General features: G+C 39.9%; 2 protein-coding genes and 1 non-coding gene across 3 annotated transcripts; 2 read left to right on the forward strand and 1 right to left on the reverse strand.

The window, feature by feature from the left end:
• The first annotated feature begins 1,047 nt into the window (after window positions 1–1,047).
• Window positions 1,048–9,652, forward strand: LOC131933618 (P2R1A-PPP2R2A-interacting phosphatase regulator 1). Its single transcript, XM_059290304.1, has 10 exons — window positions 1,048–1,299; window positions 1,962–2,113; window positions 2,589–2,682; window positions 2,892–2,974; window positions 4,328–4,379; window positions 4,831–4,953; window positions 5,141–5,232; window positions 5,451–5,500; window positions 6,122–6,230; window positions 6,968–9,652. Exons 2-10 carry the CDS (start codon window positions 1,992–1,994, stop codon window positions 7,497–7,499), a joined length of 1,257 nt encoding a protein of 418 aa, XP_059146287.1. The 5' UTR covers window positions 1,048–1,299; window positions 1,962–1,991; the 3' UTR covers window positions 7,500–9,652.
• A 1,046-nt stretch (window positions 9,653–10,698) lies between these two features.
• On the reverse strand, window positions 10,699–10,771 carry Trnak-uuu (transfer RNA lysine (anticodon UUU)). Its single transcript has one exon. It is a non-coding gene; the product is annotated as a tRNA-Lys (tRNA).
• A 3,349-nt stretch (window positions 10,772–14,120) lies between these two features.
• LOC131933619 (metalloreductase STEAP4) lies at window positions 14,121–19,616 on the forward strand. Its single transcript, XM_059290305.1, has 4 exons — window positions 14,121–14,726; window positions 16,829–16,980; window positions 17,945–18,228; window positions 18,870–19,616. Exons 1-4 carry the CDS (start codon window positions 14,143–14,145, stop codon window positions 19,590–19,592), a joined length of 1,743 nt encoding a protein of 580 aa, XP_059146288.1. The 5' UTR covers window positions 14,121–14,142; the 3' UTR covers window positions 19,593–19,616.
• Window positions 19,617–22,622: the final 3,006 nt, after the last annotated feature.

Consider the following 22,622-nt stretch of genomic DNA (forward strand, 5'->3'; position numbering starts at 1 on the left):
TTTAACAAATAGTAATAGTTTAGACAAGATTTTGGAAAAATATCGATGTTAAAAAAAAATTCAACTGCAATTTTGAGAGGGTTGTAGGTTGAGGTGTGACGTCATTTTTTTTTGGGGGGGGGGGGGGTCTGGCTTTTTGTGACGACGTGTGACGGAGCGGAGGGGGAGAGGTAAAAATCGTCCAAAAAAGCGTGACGTCATTTATGGATTACCCAATTTTAAAAAGTTGTAAGTAGAATTAAGGAATAAGTAACACAATTGGTTATCCATTATTCAGCTGATTGAAGCTCAATTTAAAAAAACAACCTCCAAAGACCTGTTTTTATTTTTTATTTTTAAAAATTTAAATTGATTTTAGTCATAGCCCTAAAGAACATCAGCTGACAGACAACCGGAAGTGTGAGTTTAATAAGAGGCCGATAAATCGTAACCAAATTATTAAAGTCTCAAATGATGATTTTAATCGAATTATAATCAATCATGTTCAAGTAAAAAAAATAATTAACATGTTTCGTATATAATAATTCAATTTTCTATTATTTCAGCAGTAAAGTTAGCTCTAGTGAAAATAAAATTTGTTACACATTATTTTAATTTTAATTTTACTTATCACATTTAAAAAATCAGACAAGTCCGGTTCGCCCAATCTCTACTTCCGGTTCTAATTTTTATCTGGAGAAAATGGACGTTGAAAGTCCAATAAACCGTAAAATATTTATACAGTTTACGTTTTAAAAAGCTTTGCATTCTTTTGAATAATCAATACGATTGAGCTTTTTATTGACTACTTGCAAATTGCAATTCATTTGTATCAATAGAAATGCATATTTATGATTCTATAGCAAACATTGTACTCTTCGAAAAGTCTCAAGTTTTGGACATTTTTTTTAGTTTTAGGGTGGGTGCAAAATTAATTAAGTAGATCTACACTTTTCTTAATCTAGTCTAGATCTAGATTATTCTAGAGTCTAGATCTTGATTGAAATAATTAATGTTGATGAGTCAAAACGCTTTGGACTTTTGTATGAACAACTTTGAATTTGTAATAATTGAGAATAAATTAAAAAGAAATTAAACTTTTAACTGAAATCTGGACCTGTCTTCTTGCTTGGATTCAACATTGAATGGATACTGACCAAGTTTTGATGTAGACTAGTCTCAAGTGCCTACTACACCTATTCTGTTGCAGCGTATTCCTATTTATTTTATTAGTAGGACTGATAGGCCTATTCCTGATATTATTTGAAGAAACACATCTCAAACCTGGTCAATGTGTGGACAATTTTCCAAGATCCAAATGTAAGTGCAGATAAGATTATAAATCTGTTTCTAGTTTCTATATATCTAGACTACATTTCTAAATAGCAAAGGCAGAAACCACTACTATTATAACTATTGTTTGGTTTGGTTTAGGCAGACAGATCTATTTACGTAGGTCTGAGTGAGGTTCAGTTTTTCAAGAATGGGTTGGGTAGGCATATGCAATGATTATCATTTCATTCAAATAGCCTATTTCTTTTCGAAGTGACTACTCGGAAGATTTTTCTCCCCAACGTCTCCACTTAGTCGGCAAAAGATAGCTCTGCGCATGCGCAGTGACCTATGGCTAGGGTTAGGGCTAGAATGAGGGATAGGATTAGGGTTGGTGTTAGGGTTCTGCGGTTGTAAACACACGCATGCGCAGTACCATCGAAAACATCGCCGCGAAGGCAAGTCGTAGTTTCTCTCCATTGCGCATGCGTATCTTATTCCGGCTAGCATCGGCCATTTCTTTTACAGTAGGCTTAGGTCTAGGGCCTAGGCCTACATCATTTTAGGCCTAATCTCTTTTGTCCTGATGGAGAACTACATAGTGTTAGTAGGCCTACTATTTTTAATTTAGGTATGAAGGTAGTAGCAAAGAGTATGTAGGTTAGTGCTTGTTACAAAGAATGAAGTGATTTTTTTAATAATCAATTTAGAATTGAAGTTTCTGGTGCTAACAAGTAAAGATGGAAGTAGATCCACCCACCTCATCATCCTCCAGTCCTGTACAAAATAATGGTAGCACTTTGAAGAGATCTAACAGTGCTCCAATGATAAATTCTCTTGTCGCATCAGAGGCTGATATAAGGTATTCATTTCATTTTTTTAAAAAATGTTTATTAAATTACATTGTCAAAACATCTAGTTAGGCCTATATTTTCCATCACTGCATTCAGTATAAAAATATATTTTAAAGGCCACATTTATGTTAGGCCTATAGTTATAAGCATAATGCTTCTACAAATTATCATACCATGACTTTTTTGTCAGTAATATATTACACTCATTAGGCTATATTTTAAGAGATTCTAGGCCTAATTGTAATTACAATTTTAAGTTAGTCTCCCCCTATTGTATTCTATTTTTCCCTTTTGTGTGGCAATGCAAATAGGGCCTGTCAATTCATTTACCCATTTTTCAATTTACATTAGTTTATGGAAGAAGATTAATGTCCAATCTATATAAAATATTTAAACTAACTACCTACCACTATGATACATTATTTTGAAAATCACTAGTTTTATGGTACATTCTTTATGAAGCTTTGTTGTATTTTATTTCAGCCCACCCGCATCTTTTAAACCTGCGACTTCAGTTGTTCTCAGACGGCTCAGCTCTAGTAACATGGCATTGCACAATGCCCCACCATCCACCAGTGTAATTATTCCTTATTTCTTTTTTACTGTTGTCCTGCTGTTCAGGATGGAAAGTTTTGGATTTTAAAAAAAAATTGATTAAAACTAAAGAACTTTTTAACTAAAAAAGGTTTTGGTTATTTTGGCCTAATGTATTCAAAATCGAATGTAAATTAATGTTTTAGCTCTAAGTTTCATTGCCTTTTAAATTCCTCTTCTAATCCTAATCAGCCTCCTATTAGAAGCACTGACCGTGTGGCTAGAATAAAACAAGAAGAAATCCACAAAGCTGATATAGAAAGGCAACATGAAAGGTAGATTTAAGTTATATTAAGACTAGCTGCATCCCGTGCTCCGCCACGGTAAATCTTTTTTAAATGTACCAACTTGGGAACAGAACAAAACTAAACACAACACAAACGAACGCAAAAAAAAAAAAAAAAAAAAAACGAAAAAACAAACACAACACTCATAACATAAACACAATTTAAATGCAATCATACAGGCATATTGCTCACAGTCTAGCCCGTAGCGCCAAATCGCGCCCTTTCCGGTGATTTGCACCCCCCTCAAACTTTCGATTTGCACCCCTTTCCCCCCCCCCCCCCCCCCCCTAAAACTTTCGATTTCCACCACCACCCCCCTCGCAAATTTTTTCCAACCCACTTTGGCGCCCCCTAAGGTCGGCACCCGGGGACATATGCCCCCCTCGCTACGCCTCTCTATAAAACCCGAAAGATAGAATAATAATTAGAAATCAGCATAAATAATAGGCAGTATTTAAAATATCCGTGTTTTACCTACAATATTTCACTTTATCCATTCACGCATTTTTTTTTCCAGTACTTTAAATTTTAAAAATGTACAATTGAGTTTCATAACTAAAACCATTGCGCACCTAATGAACGTGATGACGCGCCTATAATAGTGCTGAATAGTTGATTAAAAATTATAAGTAATAAACAGTAGGGCCTACATTCAGTGAATAAAATAAATAAAAGATTGCCTTTTATCAATCCATGCTAATTATAATTTTCTAACAATAATTTCCTCTTACACATCCGAATAATTTGCATTCACATTTTGCTAATTATATTATTGCAACACTAATTCCTTCTATGACGAACGTATATTTGCATTCACATTTTTTATTAGCGTGAGTTTAATGTATTTTTAAATTACCTCCTTTGTCAAAATTAGAAAAGAGTTAAATTAATTTGATTTTTCTACCCTACTGTTATTATGTTATTAAAATGTATCCACTTTTTCTGGGAAGCTAAACGAAAATGATATTTGACATTAATCTTTTTAATACGTTTTAGCAGTTTGCGTGTATTTAATATTTTCTTGACGTTATGCGAAAGAGTAAAAACCGTGGCAATTATAAAATAGCTCAATGCCGCTATATAAACAAACCCTACTCTATTACTTGTAATAAGACACTGCGGTGCACTGAAAAGCACAGCATGGTGCGAATGTTTACTTTTATAGTCCCAAAATCTATAGCGATGACGGAAGGAAGGACTGACACACTACCAGCAGCGTTATATTATAGATTCTATTCTTGTACATTTTTCATTCACTGATAATTATAAATATACAGGTTTTAAAATTATCTAGATTGTGTTGCTCAAATTTTAAATAGCTTAACTTTGTCCATTCTTTAGAGAAATTCAGTCATCATTGTGGATATCTCAGAATTGGGAAAGTCTTTCATTTGTAAGTTGTTTTTTTTCCCATCATCACTCTACATTTGTTTTTGCAAAACAGGCATTAGTAGAATTAAAACATGTCTGAAATTTTTCTTGTCTAGTATGCATTAAAAAAGCTGATAATGCAAAAATCTCAGTAACCATTTTAATACATTAAGATATACATAGAGATTTTTCATCATGCATCCACTTTTATTAATAGTAGTTCTTAAATTGATTTAGAGCAAAGCTTTTTACTAACTATCCTTTTACTTGGCCGGGAACACTGTTAATACAGTACTATGATTTTTCTCTCATCATAGTATAATATTAGATTAAGCTCAAACTGTTTCGGCAGTTGAAAGAGCTCGTGTTAAAGTACAAATTGCTACTGTTGTCTTTATAGGACAATTTTTTTCTCTCTTAAAAGAGAAACTTCTAAAATAAGTGGGTTCATCTTTCTACTTGTTCCATCATAGGACACATCAGAACCCATGGAAGGGCAGCAACGTCGACCTCGGTCTTTCAGCGAGTCCCTTCACATTATGACCCCATCTAATATCTTGTGTGGCTCTCCTTCCCCGACTAGGGCTGCAGCTAAAGTGAGTTGTTGTTTTTTTTTTTAAATAAAAATTTATATTTCAGAATATTAACATAGAAGTAACTTTTATTGGAGACTTGAGTTGGTGTGATAAATACTTACTACTGCTGTCTATGGTTATTCGTTTTAAAAAGTTCCATAAACTGCAGTTGTTGAGTGTAACATTACTTGATGTTTCTCCTTCACAGCAATGCTTCTCACCCTCCATGCAGATACCAGTGAAAAATACAACCTTCACCCCTTCACCTTCTCCTAGCCCAACTAGGAAAAGTTTCCATAGGTAGGTTGGCCACATGGTCTAGTGATGGTTTACATTAGGGGTCATCCATTTATGACGTCCACACGCAGGGGGGGGGGGGGTCCAAAATCCAAAAAAATTGTGGACGTCATAAATGGATGACTCCTTAGGTCTAGTGATGGCTGGCCCTAGGTCTAGTGTTGTGATAGTGTTTGTACACAGACAACATGATATACATTTTTTTTATTTTCCTGTTTTAGGAGTCTGAGTCCCATAGCTGTGAGAACCACTGTGTCTCTAAAACGTAAACGTAAGTAATTCTTATGTCCAAGATCAACGAACATGTATGTCTCCTTTTGAGATTCAGTTTGGCAAGACTTCTCTGAAGTCATAATGTGTTTTTTAAATTTGTGTAAAATGGTTCCAAGAGCAAAAATTATAAACATTTTAATTTATTTGTAGGTATCTCAGTTTATTTCACAAAATAAAAAAAAAATTCTGCACACAATTTAAAACAATTAATTTAAATGAGAAAAGAGCAATAAAAGGCGATCTTTTTCTAACATTCAGTTTCCTTTTTTTTCCATCACTTTTAGTAAGTTTTAAATGTCAAAACAGTCAGAGGTTAAATTGGGAACTCTTTTAAAAACATCTAAATGTAACAAAGCCCTTCATAATATAATAGGCTTATTATCAGTTAGTACATGTAGTATTAGTATAATATATAGCAAAACATGGAGCTAGCAAAGCTAACTTTAGTAGGTTAACTGTAAGTTCAAGTCAATGATATTAGAAAAGGCAAAGTAGCAGCCACGATTATGTTCCTAATAAATAATACTAATAATGGTCGCAAGACTTAGGCATGTCTGATTTTAAAAAAACTATATAGAAAATAAAGAAGTTTATTTACAAAACGTTTTGGTTTTTTTAGTGGAAAATGATGGGGACAAGTGGGACTACATCAGCCCTCCAAAAAAGTTCAGCACAGGGGCAAGTACTCCAGATAGAATTATGACATGCGTACATCCTTTGGCAAATAGGTAAGTTCTATTATGGAATTAAGAAATTTTAAAGAAAGTATTAGTATTAAACCTCTCAGTCACCGAACAGCTTTCCAGCCCCAAATCCTGCAATAAACAACATACCATTTTCAGCATCGCCTAATGAATGGAACTCTTCCTATTAATAATTTTTTAAATGCCTATGAATAAACATTAAGTCTCAAGGCATTTACAGTAAAAAAAATTTTACTTTTTAATAGCTCAATATTTTTTAAATTTTTTTAAAAATAGTGGTTTCTTTACCTGCAGTTATTTGTTTTTCATAGACTGCTAATTGAATTGCTAATAATGATTATGAATTAGATTGTGAACTAGTAGATATTAAAAAAGAATTTGTTAAAAATATTGATGCTCTAGGCAGGATTTGAACATTTTTTCATCTAAATCTCTACTTATTGATTACACTTAATCTGAATGCATTTGTGCTGATGAGTATGAGCCATTTTTCAAGGTTTTTTTTCTCTGCAATTTTTTTATCTGATACTACTTTATAACTGGATTAAAGATTAATTTTTAATAGATTTTTAAAGGAAGTGAGTTACGAAAAATGAATGCTGTTTATTCCCTTTACTTGGCATGAGGGTTTTTTTTTAAATTACAAGCTATAGTACTTAGAGGGTTAATAATTAATAAGAAAAAAGGATAGCTGAATTTTTTTGTTTATTAGTTGAAGATTTTGTAACTTTCCATGTAGTTAATTTGTTCTCTCTCCTTAGCATATCTAGCAGCAGTTTAGAGGTGGATGGAAGCAATACAGATCATCCAGTATCCTGTACCAACAGCATTGGCTCTGGTATAGTGCATATGCACAGATCCCCCATTGGGGGCATGACATCTCTCTCAGTTACAGGTGGTGGTCACTCTCCACACTCCCCCCACACAGTCAACAGTATAGGTGGTGCTGCAGTCGCTGGTCTGATGCCTGCCAGCAAGCAAGGATTTTTGTTTCAACCTGTGTCCGAGGCAATGGGCTCCCCTTCATCCACATCATCCTCCTCGTCATCAACCCTGTCCATGCATCAACTGCACCCATTGGCCTCTAGTCACATGTCGCCCCAGCAGCCCGCACGCACACACTCATCCATGAGTAACGATGGCAACAGCCACAACAGCAATGATATTTACATGAGTGATACTGAAATGAGGGACCACTCTGAGATGGTCGCCAAGCCACTGGAGGGCTTCAATTCCCCAGACAAACCCTCCCAGGGGTTCAACTTTAAGCCCATTAGACCGGACTACACATAATGTGATTCAAGGACTTCTCAACTGGTGGCTGTGACTTGGACATCTATACTCTACCTTTTGATATTTCCATTCTCTTGTGAAAATCAAAACCATGAATAAACTCAAGTTTATAGCTTTGTTTTACAGTGGAACTTGTGTTCTCAGGTGGGTTTAGCCAAAATATAATAGCTCATGTGGTCAAGGGCCATAATGTGTCACTGTTCTAACTCATTTTGACCACAGGTCTTGAGATATTGTTTTGGTTTTGTCTTATGGTGTTCACTTCATTGATAGTTTGATGTCCATGTGGTATGACCGTGACCCTTTTTTCCCTCACAGACCCATGATGTATCATCATTCTCTGTGCTTTCATTCAATTTGTACATGCCTGTTGTTTTGTTTATATATGCTGTCTTTTGCACCCAACATAAGAGCAGTAGCACAACAGACTTTTTTTTGGTCATTGTTTGTATGGATGGTGATAGTCTGATCCTGCATTTATCAAGACTTAACGCAGTGGGCAGTGGTCAGTTGTGTTATGTTCTAGTCATTCTTGGCTGTCCCAAATTATGCTTTGTTTCACATATAAAAGATTTATATTTGTTGTATATCAGGGCTGCGGATTCTGTAATATTTCCTTAGAGTAGATCCTCAGTAAGGCAGAAAAAGCTGAGAAAGCAAAAAATAGGTTTAAAAAGTGCAATAAAAATCAAATGGCATTTAATCAACTTGAGGGGTTCACATACAATATAAGTTATGCCATTTTTGTGGGTAATGTTTAATAATTATCTACTTTCGGTGAAGAAATAAAATGTTTTGTTTTAAATTTTGTTCATATCTGCATTGAAATCTGTTGGTAATTATTGATCACTGGTATATAAACACAATCTGTTTCCTTTGTGATCTGAGTCTGCATATTCGTTTCAAACTTTTGAAACTGACTAGATTCCGCAGCTCTGGAAATATTCATTGTTTTTTTTTACTCCATGAAAGATAAGATGTCAGAATGATGGTAAGGAACCCTGGCTTGATGTATAAGTTCAGGGGGATGATAGAATCTGGCACAGTATCCCTGTACAATGCAGTTTAATACCTGTGATTTTACAGCTGAAAAAGTAAAGGAAGTTCATTATATTAAAGAGCAGATTGGCTGATCTCCTAATTATTGTGATCTTTGAGCCATACACTTGCATTGTCCTATGCCAAAGCTATATGTGTTGCTCCATTCTGTTGAGTGTGAGCTATAGATTTTGTATATTTTTAAAACACTTTTTCCGTGTCCTCAAGAGTTTAAAAAGAGTGATTCTTATCTTTTATTATATTTATTGTATATTACAGCAATGTAATTTGAATGCTATCTGAATTTATCAATGTCATAATTATTTTAAAGATACATTTTATTTTGAATAAAAGATGTAGCATTAGCTAAAGCTTAAGGCATGTGAGCCAATTCCCATATCACATGCTACATACACGTGGGTGTAAAATACTGTTGTAACTGTCAACACACTTGTACATAGGTGTATATTTGTTGATGTGTAAATATGTTGATATCACCACCCCTGGCTATTGTTGGTATATATGGGCATATTTTTTTTTAATTCAGTTGCCGTTCTATGCATTTATTTGATAGCTTAGGTTTTTACCGGTAAATTTGTCTTGTTTACAAAATGGAAAGAAACTGTCTTGACTGTCCATGTGGCTCAAATAATAATGAAAAAGTATTAACGGAATTAATCAGCATGTACAAGTTTTAAAGCCTAGTTCTGCTGGATCAGTTCTATTCTTTTAATCTTCAATTTTTTAAATGGAACTTTTAAAACTGAAATTCTACATTACTGATGAATTCAATGTGTGCAGCTGAAAGAGATTTTGATACAGCACATTTAGTTTACACACTGGGGTATAGGGGGCATGTTAAAGTCAACTGTTTTGGATTTGTTCTATAAGATTGAAAAAATTTGATATTATGTTGGTCACTTATATTGAAAACTAATTGTTTTAAATTGTGTGCCATTGTTATGATGTTTTAATCATGCCATTTTAGAGGTCATTTTAAAAATGTCATTTTCTGATTTCTTGTAGGCGTGCTCACATAAAGAATGCATATTCATGTTATAAATGTTTTGTTATATACCATCAACACTGTTGCTAGGTGATAAGTAAACTCATTTTCACCAAGACTTTGTCTTTTCTCTTGTTGATTACTCTGTTGTAAGATAAGGGTTGGTCAAGTCAGTGCTGTTGCCAAAGTGGTTCAGGTGGAACCCAACTAAAGTTACCTCCCTTAATTTAAAAAAAAAGACCCACTTAAAGTTAAGCAGGTGCCCTCAATAAAAAAAACACTTTTCATGCCTCTTTGGAAAAAAAAAAAAAGTCAAGCAATTTTTGTGCTTTCCACTTTTTTTTTCCTTATAAATTATATATTCCCATATGTGTGTTGATCTCTTATGCATGACTACACCATTCATTAGATCACCATTTAGCTGAAACTGGGAGGTTGTTGAGTTGGCTGTAGCTAAAGTTTTTAATCATCTTAAGCTATCTTAGCACATGGGGTCAGGGCTACTACATAAATCAACAGCCAAATAGCACCGGGCGCGTCCTATCTAGGCTGATGGCTTTGGACATCCCCATCAAACTGAAGAGGGATTAAGACTGGTCTGTTAGTTTCATGTGTTTTAGATGTACCATCACTTTCTGAGGTTGAAAATGGCAATGACTTCGTAATTATTTTATATATATATATAATTCTCTTCTTGGATACCCTAGAAAACACCAAGCTGTAAGCGCGCCTAGCAGCTCCCTCTCTTCCTCTCTAAGTATATACCTACCGCCCCCACCCCTACATGGTCTGGTGAGCTGTGGTTCATGCTAAATGTTTACAATAGTAGAGACTGGTTTAGTGACGGCTATTAGGGACAGATAATTTAGTTTGAAACGATTTTAAACTTATGGGAGGTAACCAAGAGGAGGCTGCTTTCACGGGGGGGGGGGGGGGGGGGTATCGTCCTTAACGACCTACTGATAGTGTTTTAAAGCAAATATTTTCAGTGGCAGCATTGGTACTGTCGAATTCACAAATAATGAATTACTGAAAAATAGAAAATAAAACAACTAAATAGCGGCGTATGATACGCCGCGGGTCGGCTTGTTTCCATTATTAAAATGAGCATGTATTTTTTTTCTTATACTCCCATTAGACCAAAGCAAAATAAATCGCCCGATAAGGGACTTGAACCCTTGACCCTCAGATTAAAAGTCTGATGCTCTACCGACTGAGCTAACCGGGCTGCGTCGAATTCAACAAAAATTGTACAAAGTTTCATAGCATTAACCAAATCTACTGCAAATTTTCATTTTATAACTGTGAAAATAATTCTTCGTATTAATATCTTTAATTCGAATCGAGTTTGTCTTCGCTTTACCTGATAAACATTTATTTTTCTTTAAAAAAGTCAATATCATACTTTAAACTAGGTTGAAACAATTACGATTGCTTTTAGTCTATATTTTTTCACAGTAGTCTCCCCTGTGCTAGCAGGCGATGTAGATCTACTTATTTAAAGAAAAAACAAAAACATTTAGGATAATATTGATTTTTTAAAGATCTATAAAAAAAATATAATAGCTTTCTTTTTTGGTAAACGTTCCAAAATAAAGTTCGGCCTACTTTGATCTAGATCTAGCCTATATTATAGCATGATCATAGGCTACTCGTACTCGGTCTATTTAGGCTACTAAAAATGTGTAACAAACTTTACATTTGCTCAAGGATTCTATTCATAGATATCTCTGGATTTTAAGACATTTTTGTCATTTATTAATTAAAAATTTAAAATATAGGCCCTACACATGGCCGACCAAACTCTTAACGGTGTGAGACGATTGGGGGGGGGGGGGGGGGGGGGTGAGAGAGGTAAATATCTTTTATGAAAGCGTGACGTCGTTCATGGAAGATCCCCTGGATCTGAACAACTAATTGCCTATTAAAATATTAGCACTCTAAAGCTCGAACAAATATGACATATAGGCTAATACTTTAGCTAATTAAATGATATGTTAAACTTTTGTAATGCAGAGAAAAAACTGAATATAAGAGTCTAGTACTGTATCCCTAAAGTAATTTCAGACTTGGAAACTATCAAAACCAACCCCAGCTTTTTCCTTTTACTTGTCCGAAAAGTAGACTAACGTTATTTATTCAAGTAGGCCTAGGCATATAAAGCCAACTCTTTTTCTTTTACTCGCTTTCGGAAAAATTGCCTACCTGTACGATAAAAAATAATTGGGCGTAAAAAATTTGCAATGTCGAAATCGTGAGATTTCAATTATGGACCGCATCGAGTGCAGTCATATATATATAAGACGGCCAAAGTCTTCGGGCTTTGACCGTAACATATATATATATATATATATATATATATATATATATATATATATATATATATCATAGTAACAAATGGATTTGACCGCTAATGTTAGAATGTTTGTTTCTGTTTCCCGTTGTCTAGTCATACTGAGCTCATGAGTGGAGTAATTAGCCAGGAGTGATAACAACACGCAGGGGAGATAACTTCGCGTAGGGGAGATAGCCCTTACAAGTTGTCTTCTCTTGTTTCTTCGTGTTTCTTCGAGTGAGCCAAAAATAGAAATGTCCCTATTTAAATACCGTCGTGTCACATTTAAAGACATTAATAGCTGATTACATTTTTTCACCCCAAAACGACCATCGTCTTCCTCTATTTTCCTTTCTCGAATACAGATTATCTATTTATGAAAGCAAAGTGGTCAAATGTTGGTACATCTCTAAGGAAAAGTATTGCAATCGTACAAGAAAAAAAAAGGGGGGGGGGGGTGTTACAACTTCCAGCCACCTTCTCAAAAGCCTTCAGAATTTGAAAATCACATATTATATTCTCATAAAGCAGCATATTCTAACAACTGCTCGAATCTACGTATTCTTATAAAAAGTCACCTTTCTGTAGCTTTATTCCGCTGGAAGTGCTATCATTATTTCTTCCAGACTTTTTTCTCCGGAGGGGTGGGGGGGGGGGGGAAGGGGGGCACTTGGTATTTTCAAGGGGGGGGGGAGGGGACACTGATAAAATTATATATTTTCTACATAAATTCCATTTCGTTAGGGGGCGGTAGACTTCATTGGGGGGGGGGGGGGGGCGAAGAGATGCCTGGAAGAAACTCTGAGTGCCATGTTATATAGAAGAAAGTATAGGGAAGCTTACGAGTTCTATTTGTGTGGATTTACACGAGAGCAAGTTTTTATCTCAGACACTGGCTGTCTACGCCCCTGGTTAGTGTTAAGGTCAGTTAGCCAGACCTTGGAGTCTGGAGCATCTGCCAGAGTCGCCCCTGGCAAGTCAAACGTGTCTACGATTCTCGCAGACGACTCGTCTGATAAGACAGCGGTAACTGGATCCGTCTTGGCAAGGCGCCCACGATACCATTGGGTTGATGCTTACGATACCTGTGTTTGTCAAACACGATACCAGTCATTTGAACTCACGCTGTCACTGACTGGTGGTGACGATACCAGTGGTTGTTGGGGCCTACGATACAATTGATTAGTGGCCACGATACCAGTGGTTGGCGATCACGATACCCGTAGTTTGTGTTTACGATACCAGTGATTACAGCCCACGATACCAATGTTTGGAGACCACGATACCAGTGATTGGCGAGCACGATACCAGTGGTTTATACACTGATGGTCCAGTTGCCCCTGGTCATTGGTGTCACTTGTTTTGATGACATCGCCGTGTCCATTCCGTCGGCCGTCACTTGTGTGTCTAGCTAAGTGGTACTGGTCTCGAGGTCCGAATATATTACGTCATGCTGAGTTTCTGCTGTGGCTGAAGTCTTTTCACTAGGTGAGTACACACGGGGGGGGGGGGGGGGTGAGGTTTGGTTGCCGTGTATCATACGGGGTCCAGAGTCTTGATCCTATTTAGGCAGGGAGAGACACACGGCCGATGAGCTGTATGGACGGCCTAACCAGCTATTGGACGGTCGGTCGTATGGACGGCCAAACCAGCTATTGGACGGTCGGTCGTATGGACGGTCTGGCCAGGTGTATGGACGGCCTAACCAGCTGTATGGACGGCCTAACCAGCTGTATGGACGGCCTAACCAGCTGTATGGACGGTCGGTCGTATGGACGGCCTAACCAGCTATTGGACGGTCTGATCATCTGCATCTAGTTAACATCAACAAGCTTTTAAGGAATAAATGTAAACCTGATGTTTATGTAGTGCAATACAACTGATCTAATGACAATGTTAATGACAATGTTAACTATGTTGATTATGTATCAATGTAATATTTGTGTTGACGACACTACTCTGGGAAAACAAAATGTTAAGAACTATTTATAAAAACAAAGTCAATCTTTTCGTGGATTACTATAGTGGTGCCTCCCTCTACAACTTACAGCGAATGTTTCGTGATTTCTAGAAACATCACCAATTTAGATATTCAGTTTAACAGCCGAATAAAATAGATCAAGATCAGAGTTGAACAGTTTTGAGTTCCGAATTATTAAAAAAAAAAGTTTATTAATTCTACTTAAAATGTACACAATATTATTGAAAATTTCTATTATTTGCAGGTTTCTGTAAAAAAAAAAAAATAGCCTAAAAAAATCAATATGGACTGTCGATCGTTGAAAAAAGGTATATCGATCATTGGCACCGGCGATTTTGGTCGTTCGATTGGTAAAAGGCTGGTCATTACTGGATATGACGTCACTTTTGGAAGTCGCCGACCGGAAGTACGAAATCTGCGGGCCGACGATAAAGTTTTCGTCAACACTGTTGTGACGTCAGTGGGAGAGGCTTTGCGCAAAAACAGCATCATCGTATTTGCCGTGCGAGCTATTCACTTTGAAGAGGTCATCTCTAAATTTAGAACGGACCTTTCCGGAAAGCTAATAATAGATGTCTCAAACAAATCGAGACGCGACAGATACCTGACGTCAAATGCGGAGATGTTGCAAAATCTTGTACCGGAAGCGACGGTGGTGAAGGCGTTCAACGTCATTTCCGCTTATGCCATGGAGGCGGATTTCGATGGAAGTTCAAGGTTGGTCCCTGTGGCTAGCAACAGCTGCAAGGCTCGCTCGAAGGTCAAGGACATTGCTCGGTCCATGGGGTTCCAGCCTTTTGACGCCGGGATGCTGACGTCATCAAGGGACATTGAGATGTATGTCCACTGGCTGTTCCCGAAGTGGCAGTAAGTAATCGGTAGGGGTGAGCGGGGGGGGGGGGGGTGGATGGGTGGTTGAGGCGTTGTGGCCGGGTTGGTGGGGTGGGTTTGTGGATGGAGTTGTGGGGTGGGTGGTTTGATGTAGTTGGTGAGGCTGTGGATGAGCAGATTGGGTGATTATATAATGTGTGGGTGGTGGGTGGGTGAATGGGCCGGCCGATGCATGGGTGGGTGTGGTAGGCTGAATGGGTGGGATAGGCAGGGTGGGGTGGCCGTATTTGTGGAGTTAATGGACGGGGTTGTTTTGATGGTCTGGGAGAACAACGTGCACTGTGTGGGGTAGTGTTGGTGGGTGGGTGAGTAGCTCAATAGCTGGGAGTGGTGCATTTAGTGAGTGATGAGATGATTAGACCACCCACTACCATTTAATTCAGCAGCTGAAAGTTGCGGTGTTCCTAAACATGCTCTGTGCCTGTAGTGGTAGCCTCGACCTTTGACCCCTGGCGTACCTTGTTGTTTTAATATAACTTGGAAGACATACTTTGTAAAGCGTGTCAACATATAACCACTTGCATTCCTCCTCCCTCCCCTATGTTCAAATATTTTAAAACTGCACCGCAATAGAAGATCAACATGAACAGACGCCAATTTAGGCGTTCACTAACACAACCTGTGGGGATATACATACATACATACATATACATATATACACATACGTGACATGTATGCATGGATTTCAGACGGAAAGAAATCCCTTAGGTATAATGTCTGATCTATCTCTATGTCTGTGTGTTTGTCAGTTAGACTTGTAGTAGTTTTAACACGCTAACCTGTATGATTGTTGTCATCCGATTCTCTCCCCCCCCCCCCCTCCCAATAATTCCTCTGCAGTGTTTCTTGAAATTTTCGTGGGGGGGGGGGGGGCGGACACTGTTAAAAGTATATATTTTCTATATAAATTCCATTTCGTTCGGGGGGGGGGCGGTAGACTTTTTATCAGGTGGGGGGGGGGGGCGTAGAGATGCCTGAAAGAAACTCTGTTCCTCTGGCATTAGCAGGACGAGAGAAGTCTTGTAGACCTAAAGAATCTCTAAAATCTGACCGACTCAGCAAATACCGGCATTATAAAGTAAACCACTGCGTGTAACCTTTTGAGGTTTTTTATGTTTGCCAGACTTTGAGCTAACATGACAACGAGACGCGAGTTATTCAACCTTGTCCTACATAACGACGTCACACTTACGTCACCAGATCACATAAAGATAGATCTACATCGACAATGTAGGCTACACAAGCAGCAAGTGCACACTCTCAAGGGTCACGTTTTTGGTTGGTTGATCTTGCCAAATGTTAGGGTCACGTTTGTGCTTTGTTGATCTTGCCAAATGGTAGGGTCACGTTTATGGTTGGTTGATCTTGCCAAATGTTACGGTCACGTTAGTGGTTGGTTGATCTTGCCAAATGTTGGTTTGTGGTTGGTTGATCTTGCCAAATGTTAGGGTCACGTTGAAGTGTTGTAATGTTCCTCATATAACAGCGGCACTGTACAGTTCCTACAAAATCACGTTACGGTCTTGTTACCTGGTTACTCACAAGATAATGTTTATGTTTTATCCCTCTCCCACACACACCATGTTCACCACAGGATCACGCTAACACCATGTTCCCCACAGGATCACGCTAAATTCTTGTTCCCCACAGGATCACGCTAAAGTCTTGTTCCCCCCCCCCACAGGATCACGCTAAAGTCTTGTTTCCCCCCCCCCCCCACAGGATCACGCTAAAGTCTTGTTCCCCCCCCCACAGGATCACGCTAAAGTCTTGTTCCCCACAGGATCACGCTAAAACCATGTTCCCACAGAATCACGCTAACACCATGTTCCCCCCCCCCCACAGGATCACGCTAACACCATGTTCCCCACAGAATCACGCTAACACCATGTTCCCCCACAGAATCACGCTATCACCATGTTCCCCACAGAATCACGCTAACACCATGTTCCCCCACAGAATCACGCTAACGTCATGTTCCCCACAGGATCACGCTAACACCATGTTCCCCGCACAGGATCACGTTAACACCATGTTCCCCCCACACGATCACGCTAACCTCTTGTTCCCCTCGCCAGGTTCCCGATCCTGCTAACAGTGTTGATCATGATCACGTGGTGGCTGCACGTGGTCTATGTCTACTACGTCCAATCAGAAACCTACACGTGGGAGCAGCTCTTCGTCAAGGTCTCCAATAAGCCGCTGGCTATGACGGCTGTCACCATTCTAAGTAATACATCATTTCCGTTAGGTGGTACCCAACAACGTCTTCAGGGTTTCTTTCAGACATCAGGGGGGGGGCAGTTGAAACTTCCTGGGGACGAACACTTGCTAAATTATGTTAAAGTATAGTATTCTCTACACTATTTAAACAGTTTTTCTATTTCTTTTGGGGTGGGGGCCTTAGAAGTGACCAGGGAGCGAGTGTGGATGGGGGGGGGGGGGGACTCTTATGGTAATTTTATTGTTATGGTCCAACATTTTGGTTGGTCGTTGCCATGGTGATAAAACCCGTGTGACGATCATCATGGCGGCGGTGATGTCAAACATGCACCAGAAACCTTGTATTATATCTTAGACGCAACAGCCTTATCTAATGCTGTAGTTTAATTAACTGTAGGTAATTAAAATATTAGCAGGTAATTTTATCAACGTGAATACTGGCGGTGGTGGGGGTTTGGTGATATAGTTTCAACACAGTGTTAGCTGTGGTTCGCTTTGACCAGTCATAGAGGCATCAGGGTTTACTGGCGGAGTCAGTATTCATAGGGGAGTCAGTTGAGTCAATTTTCTGATTAGAGAGACATTTTCGCAAATATTGTGATAGAGTAGTCAGTTGAGTCAATATATACGGGAGTCAATTGAGTCAAAATATAGAGGAATCAGTTGAGTAAATATACAGGGGAATCAGTTGAGTCAATATATACGGGAGTCAGTTGAGTCAATAATATTAAGATAAGGGAGTCACTTGAGTCAGATTCCAATAGGCGAGTCAGCCAAGGCAGTATTCAATAGGGGAGTCAATATCAGTCGAAAGAATAGTTTGTCCACACATATGGTCCATTGTGACATGGAATTAGTACATTTATTTCGTATTTAAAAGTCAGAAAAATGAACTAATATTAAGGATTTTTATCTCAGCGATCCTTTTTTTTCCCATGACGTCACATCCGCCTGTACTCTATTTCCCCTAGGCCTGACCTACATGCCCGGATGCCTGGCAGGGTTTCTCCAACTGAGGAACGGAACCAAACACCGCCGGTTCCCCTGGTGGCTTGACTCGTGGCTCAAGGCGCGCAAACAGCTGGGCCTCATCTGCTTCTTCCTCGTCTGCCTGCACGTCTGCATCTCCGTGCTGCTCATGAGCCCCACCTACTTCCACTCGTGGTTCCACGGCACGGAGCACGACATGCACGGGCATCACGTGCACAATGGGACGCAGCCCAAGCCGGATGTTGAGCCATGGATGACGTGGAAGGTAATTTAAATAAGTATTTAAACCCTAACCCATATGAAAGGGTGACGTGGTTAGCCCTATCGCCCAGCTGCGTTACCTTTTTCTAACATGAGAGGTACCCATTAGTGCTGGGTGGCTCAAAGATGTTCTATTGACTTGAACCTGGATTCGAACACGTGACTTTCGGTTCTCAGACTAGCGCTTTACCGCTAGGCCACAGACAGACAGACAGACAGACAGACAGACAGACAGACAGACAGACAGACAGACAGACAGACAGACAGACAGACAGACAGACAGACAGACAGACAGACAGACAGACAGACAGACAGACAGACAGACAGACAGACAGACAGACAGACAGACAGACAGACAGACAGACAGACAGACAGACAGACAGACAGACAGACAGACAGACAGACAGACAGACAGACAGACAGACAGACAGACAGACAGACAGACAGACAGACAGACAGACAGACAGACAGACAGACAGACAGACAGACAGACAGACAGACAGACAGACAGACAGACAGACAGACACAGACAGACAGACAGACAGACAGGCAGGCAGGAGGGCGGGCGGGCGGGCGGACAGACGGACAGACAGACAGACAGACAGATACATGTATATATATCGTATATTATTTACTTCCTCACAGGGTGAAATCGCCAGTCTCCTGGGTATCCTAACTTACGCCCTTATGTGTGTACTTGCTGTGACGTCAATACCGAGCGTAGCGGAAACTCTCAACTGGGTCGAATGGCATTTCATCCAATCAAAACTCGGCTTCTTCGCTCTAATTTTAGCCGTGTCCCACGCGTGGGTGATGGGGATTCCCCACTGGGTGGAGCACACGAGCCCCAAGGAGCTGCTCCTGTCCATCACCTTCATGAGCACCCTCCTGCCCGCCTGCGTCCTCCTGATGCGGTTCACGCTGTGTCTGCCGCTGATCCGCCCGCGTCTGAAGAAGATCAGGATGGGCTGGGAGAGCGAGACGGTCAGAACTTCCGCTTTTGCCAGAGTTTCGAACGGGGAGGCGGGGCTTGCGAGAAATGGCCAGGTTTTTCAGAAAGTTGAGGCCAGGGAAAAGATGTGCCCGTGTAGCAGCGACCAGGCCGCATCCGACTGCTGCAACTACTCCAACGGCGAGTACTGCTGCTGTGGAGACCAGGGACTGGAGGTCAAGGTCAAGGCGTCCAGCTGCTGCCAGCCAACGCCGGTTAAAAATGGCCACCAGCTTCCGGTCACGTTACCAAGGAGCGTGGGGGCGACTCCCCTCCACCCCCGCCCCGTGGAATCGTTCGAGCAGACAAGGGTCAAGGTTCATCAAAGCGCGCGTAAGGGGGAGGCGGGGAGACCTGAGACCGTCTCTCTTGTCTGACAAGACTTATTGAAATCGTTAGGGTGGGGGGGGGGGGGGGAGACGGGGAGACCTGAGACCGTCTCTTGTCTGACAAGACTTATTGAAATCGTTAAGGGGGGGGGGGGGGGAGACGGGGAGACCTGAGACCGTCTCTCTTGTCTGACAAGACTTATTGAAATTGAAAAAAAAGGGGGAGGGGGAGGTGTACTGTTTGTCTCGTCTATAACTACCAAAATTAAAATGAAAAATGTGAAACAAAAAAAAAAATGGCCTAATCATCATTTTTTTTTAAATTTATTTTTGTGAAATAGAAACAATGAATTCTTAGAGCGATTATATTTAGTACTAGATTGTTTTATAGAAAGTTAGCGTCTGGGTGTGATCAACTGTAACCACGAGAAGACGGGTATTCCTGTGTTCTAAAAATAGCTCAAAGCGAATCGCTGAATGTCAAGTTTATCAATACTGGCTGAGTTTATTTGGTGGGCCAAAATATTTATCTCGAGCCGCTGTTTACTGGAAGCTTGTCAACCGTTAGGTGGGCGTGGTTCATGTTTTCTGGGGAGTCGTTGATTTGGACGAGGTAGACATGTATTTAGGTGTTGTAGACATGTATTTTGCAGTGATAGACATGTATTTAGGTGTGGTAGAACTGGTCCGTGTATGTCCGACAAGGTCCGTGTATGTCCGACAAGGTCCGTGTATGTCCGACAAGGTCCGTGTATGTCCGACAAGGTCCGTGTATGTCCGACAAGGTCCGTGTATGTCCGACAAGGTCCGTGTATGTCCGACAAGGTCCGTGTATGTCCAAAAAAGTCCATGTATGCCCTTTTAAATTTTATAGCACTGCCTCGAGTCAATAAACTCTTTAGCTTTACGAGTCTTTTAGTGTCACCATGTTCGCGAATTTCAAGTTCTAGTCTACTGGTTCGACAACTGGGCCAACATTCAAGGCCAAAGTTTACCAGACCTAAGGGCCCATAAAGTCCCTCTACATTTCTCGAACCATAGGGTTCGTCTAAACAAGGCATTTAGTGATCAGCCATTGCAGGTTGGCCGTCAAGATAATCCAGCCATTGCAGGTTGGCCGTCAAGCTAATCCAGCCATTGCAGGTTGGCCGTCAAGATAATCCAGCCATGGTTGGTTGGCCGTGAAGCTAATCCAGTCATTGCAGGTTGGCCGTCAAGATAATCCAGCCATTGCAGGTTGGCCGTCAAGATAATCCAGCCATTGCAGGTTGGCCGTCAAGCTAATCCAGCCATGGCTGATTGGCCGTGAAGCTAATCCAGTCATTGCAGGTTGGCCGTCAAGATAACCCAGTCATTCCAGGTTGGCCGTCAAGATAATCCAGTCATTGCAGGTTGGCCGTCAAGATAACCCAGTCATTCCAGGTTGGCCGTCAAGCTAATCCAGCCATTGCAGGTTGGCCGTCAAGCTAATCCAGCCATTCCAGCATGTTCCACATTCCCACTTGAAGCAAATAAATGTGTCAATGTATGCCAACAGTCTTCAATACATATGTTTATTTAAAGTATATTTGCATTTTTTCTCTATAAAGTCAGAAAACAACTTGTTTCACTGTTAGTATAAAGTTATTTTTCTTTAACTGCTAGTGGTTATAAATAAGAGAGCAATGACCACACTATCCAGAATCAGATGACTTCAACTGACTCATGCATCGTCTGTCATAAAAGTGGACGATTCTTTGACTATGATACAAAATTTTTAACTGCTGGTGCTGATATACACGTCTTTAGTCGCTACCACTGTAAGCTGTTGTAAACAACGAAAAAAAAAGTAGGTCACATGACGAAAACGAGGCTAATTATATCCTTGTTGTCCCTCCCCACATGAGCGACTTAAGGCCTATGACCGTAGAATGTAAACACTATGTTTATAGTTGGAGGATTTAAAAATAATGTTAGCGTGGGGGCCACATACAAGGGTCGGCTTTACAATCTCTGAACAGGCGCTGTCCTTAGGGCTTTAAACTTTGAGCTCAATGGACACGGTCCATATAATGACGTCATTGGGATCAGAAATTGATTTTTTATTTGCTAAAGAATTTAAAGAATTTGACTATCCTTCGCCCATCCAAGTTTTCAGCTTCCTACGGAGATGATCATATGTGGAGACAGACCTAGACTAACAAAGGCTGGTCCTGTCTGAACAAACTGCTTTTACACTCAAACATAGACATTCTTTAATGCTAACACGAAGTTACACGTAGATCTAGATGCACACACACACATACTTATAGACACAACGGATCAACCGATCTACCGGAAACAACCCAACTTATTTTAAAACTGGGTTGGTGACTTTTGCTATATTTAGTAACAAATCGGGTCCGGCTGTAAACAATGCACGAGTTCTGTAGCGGAAGTAAATTGCTTATCGTTTGCCGGGACGTTTGCTCTTATCTCCCTTGTTGGTAAGGGTAACGGGGGGAGACATCAAAAAATTAAGACATTTATCTCTGCTAGCCTGAGTAGCATATACATGTGTAGTAGCATATGCCAGGTGTAGTAGCACATATCAGGTGTAGTAGCACATATCAGGTGTAGTAGCACATGCCAGGTGTAGTAGCACATAGTACATTTCAGAGGTAGTAGCACATATCAATGTGTAGTAGTACATATCAGGTGTAGTAGCACATGTCAGGTGTAGTAGCACATAGTACATTTCAGAGGTAGTAGCACATATCAATGTGTAGTAGTACATATCATGTGTAGTAGCACATGTCAGGTGTAGTAGCACATGTCCGTGTTTGTAACACACATCAGGTGTAGTAGCATATGCCAGGTGTAGTAGCACAGTCAGGTGTAGTAGCACATTTCAGATGTATTAGCACATATCAATGTATAGTAGCACATTTCAGGTGTAGTAGCACATGCCAGTAGTAGATGTCTGGTGAAGTAGAAAACTTTATGTGGTGTGTTGCTTAGATGAGTATTGATTCAACGGCTATTTCATAATCAAGTGTAGTCATCTTTCTTTTATTTATAATCATTTTAAAAAAGATCTTTCCTACATCATTGTAAGTT

This window comes from Physella acuta, unplaced genomic scaffold, assembly GCF_028476545.2.
Source record: "Physella acuta isolate Inbredline_101_S28 unplaced genomic scaffold, ASM2847654v3 ptg002577l, whole genome shotgun sequence".
In the NCBI taxonomy this organism is placed as follows: Eukaryota; Metazoa; Mollusca; class Gastropoda; family Physidae; genus Physella; species Physella acuta.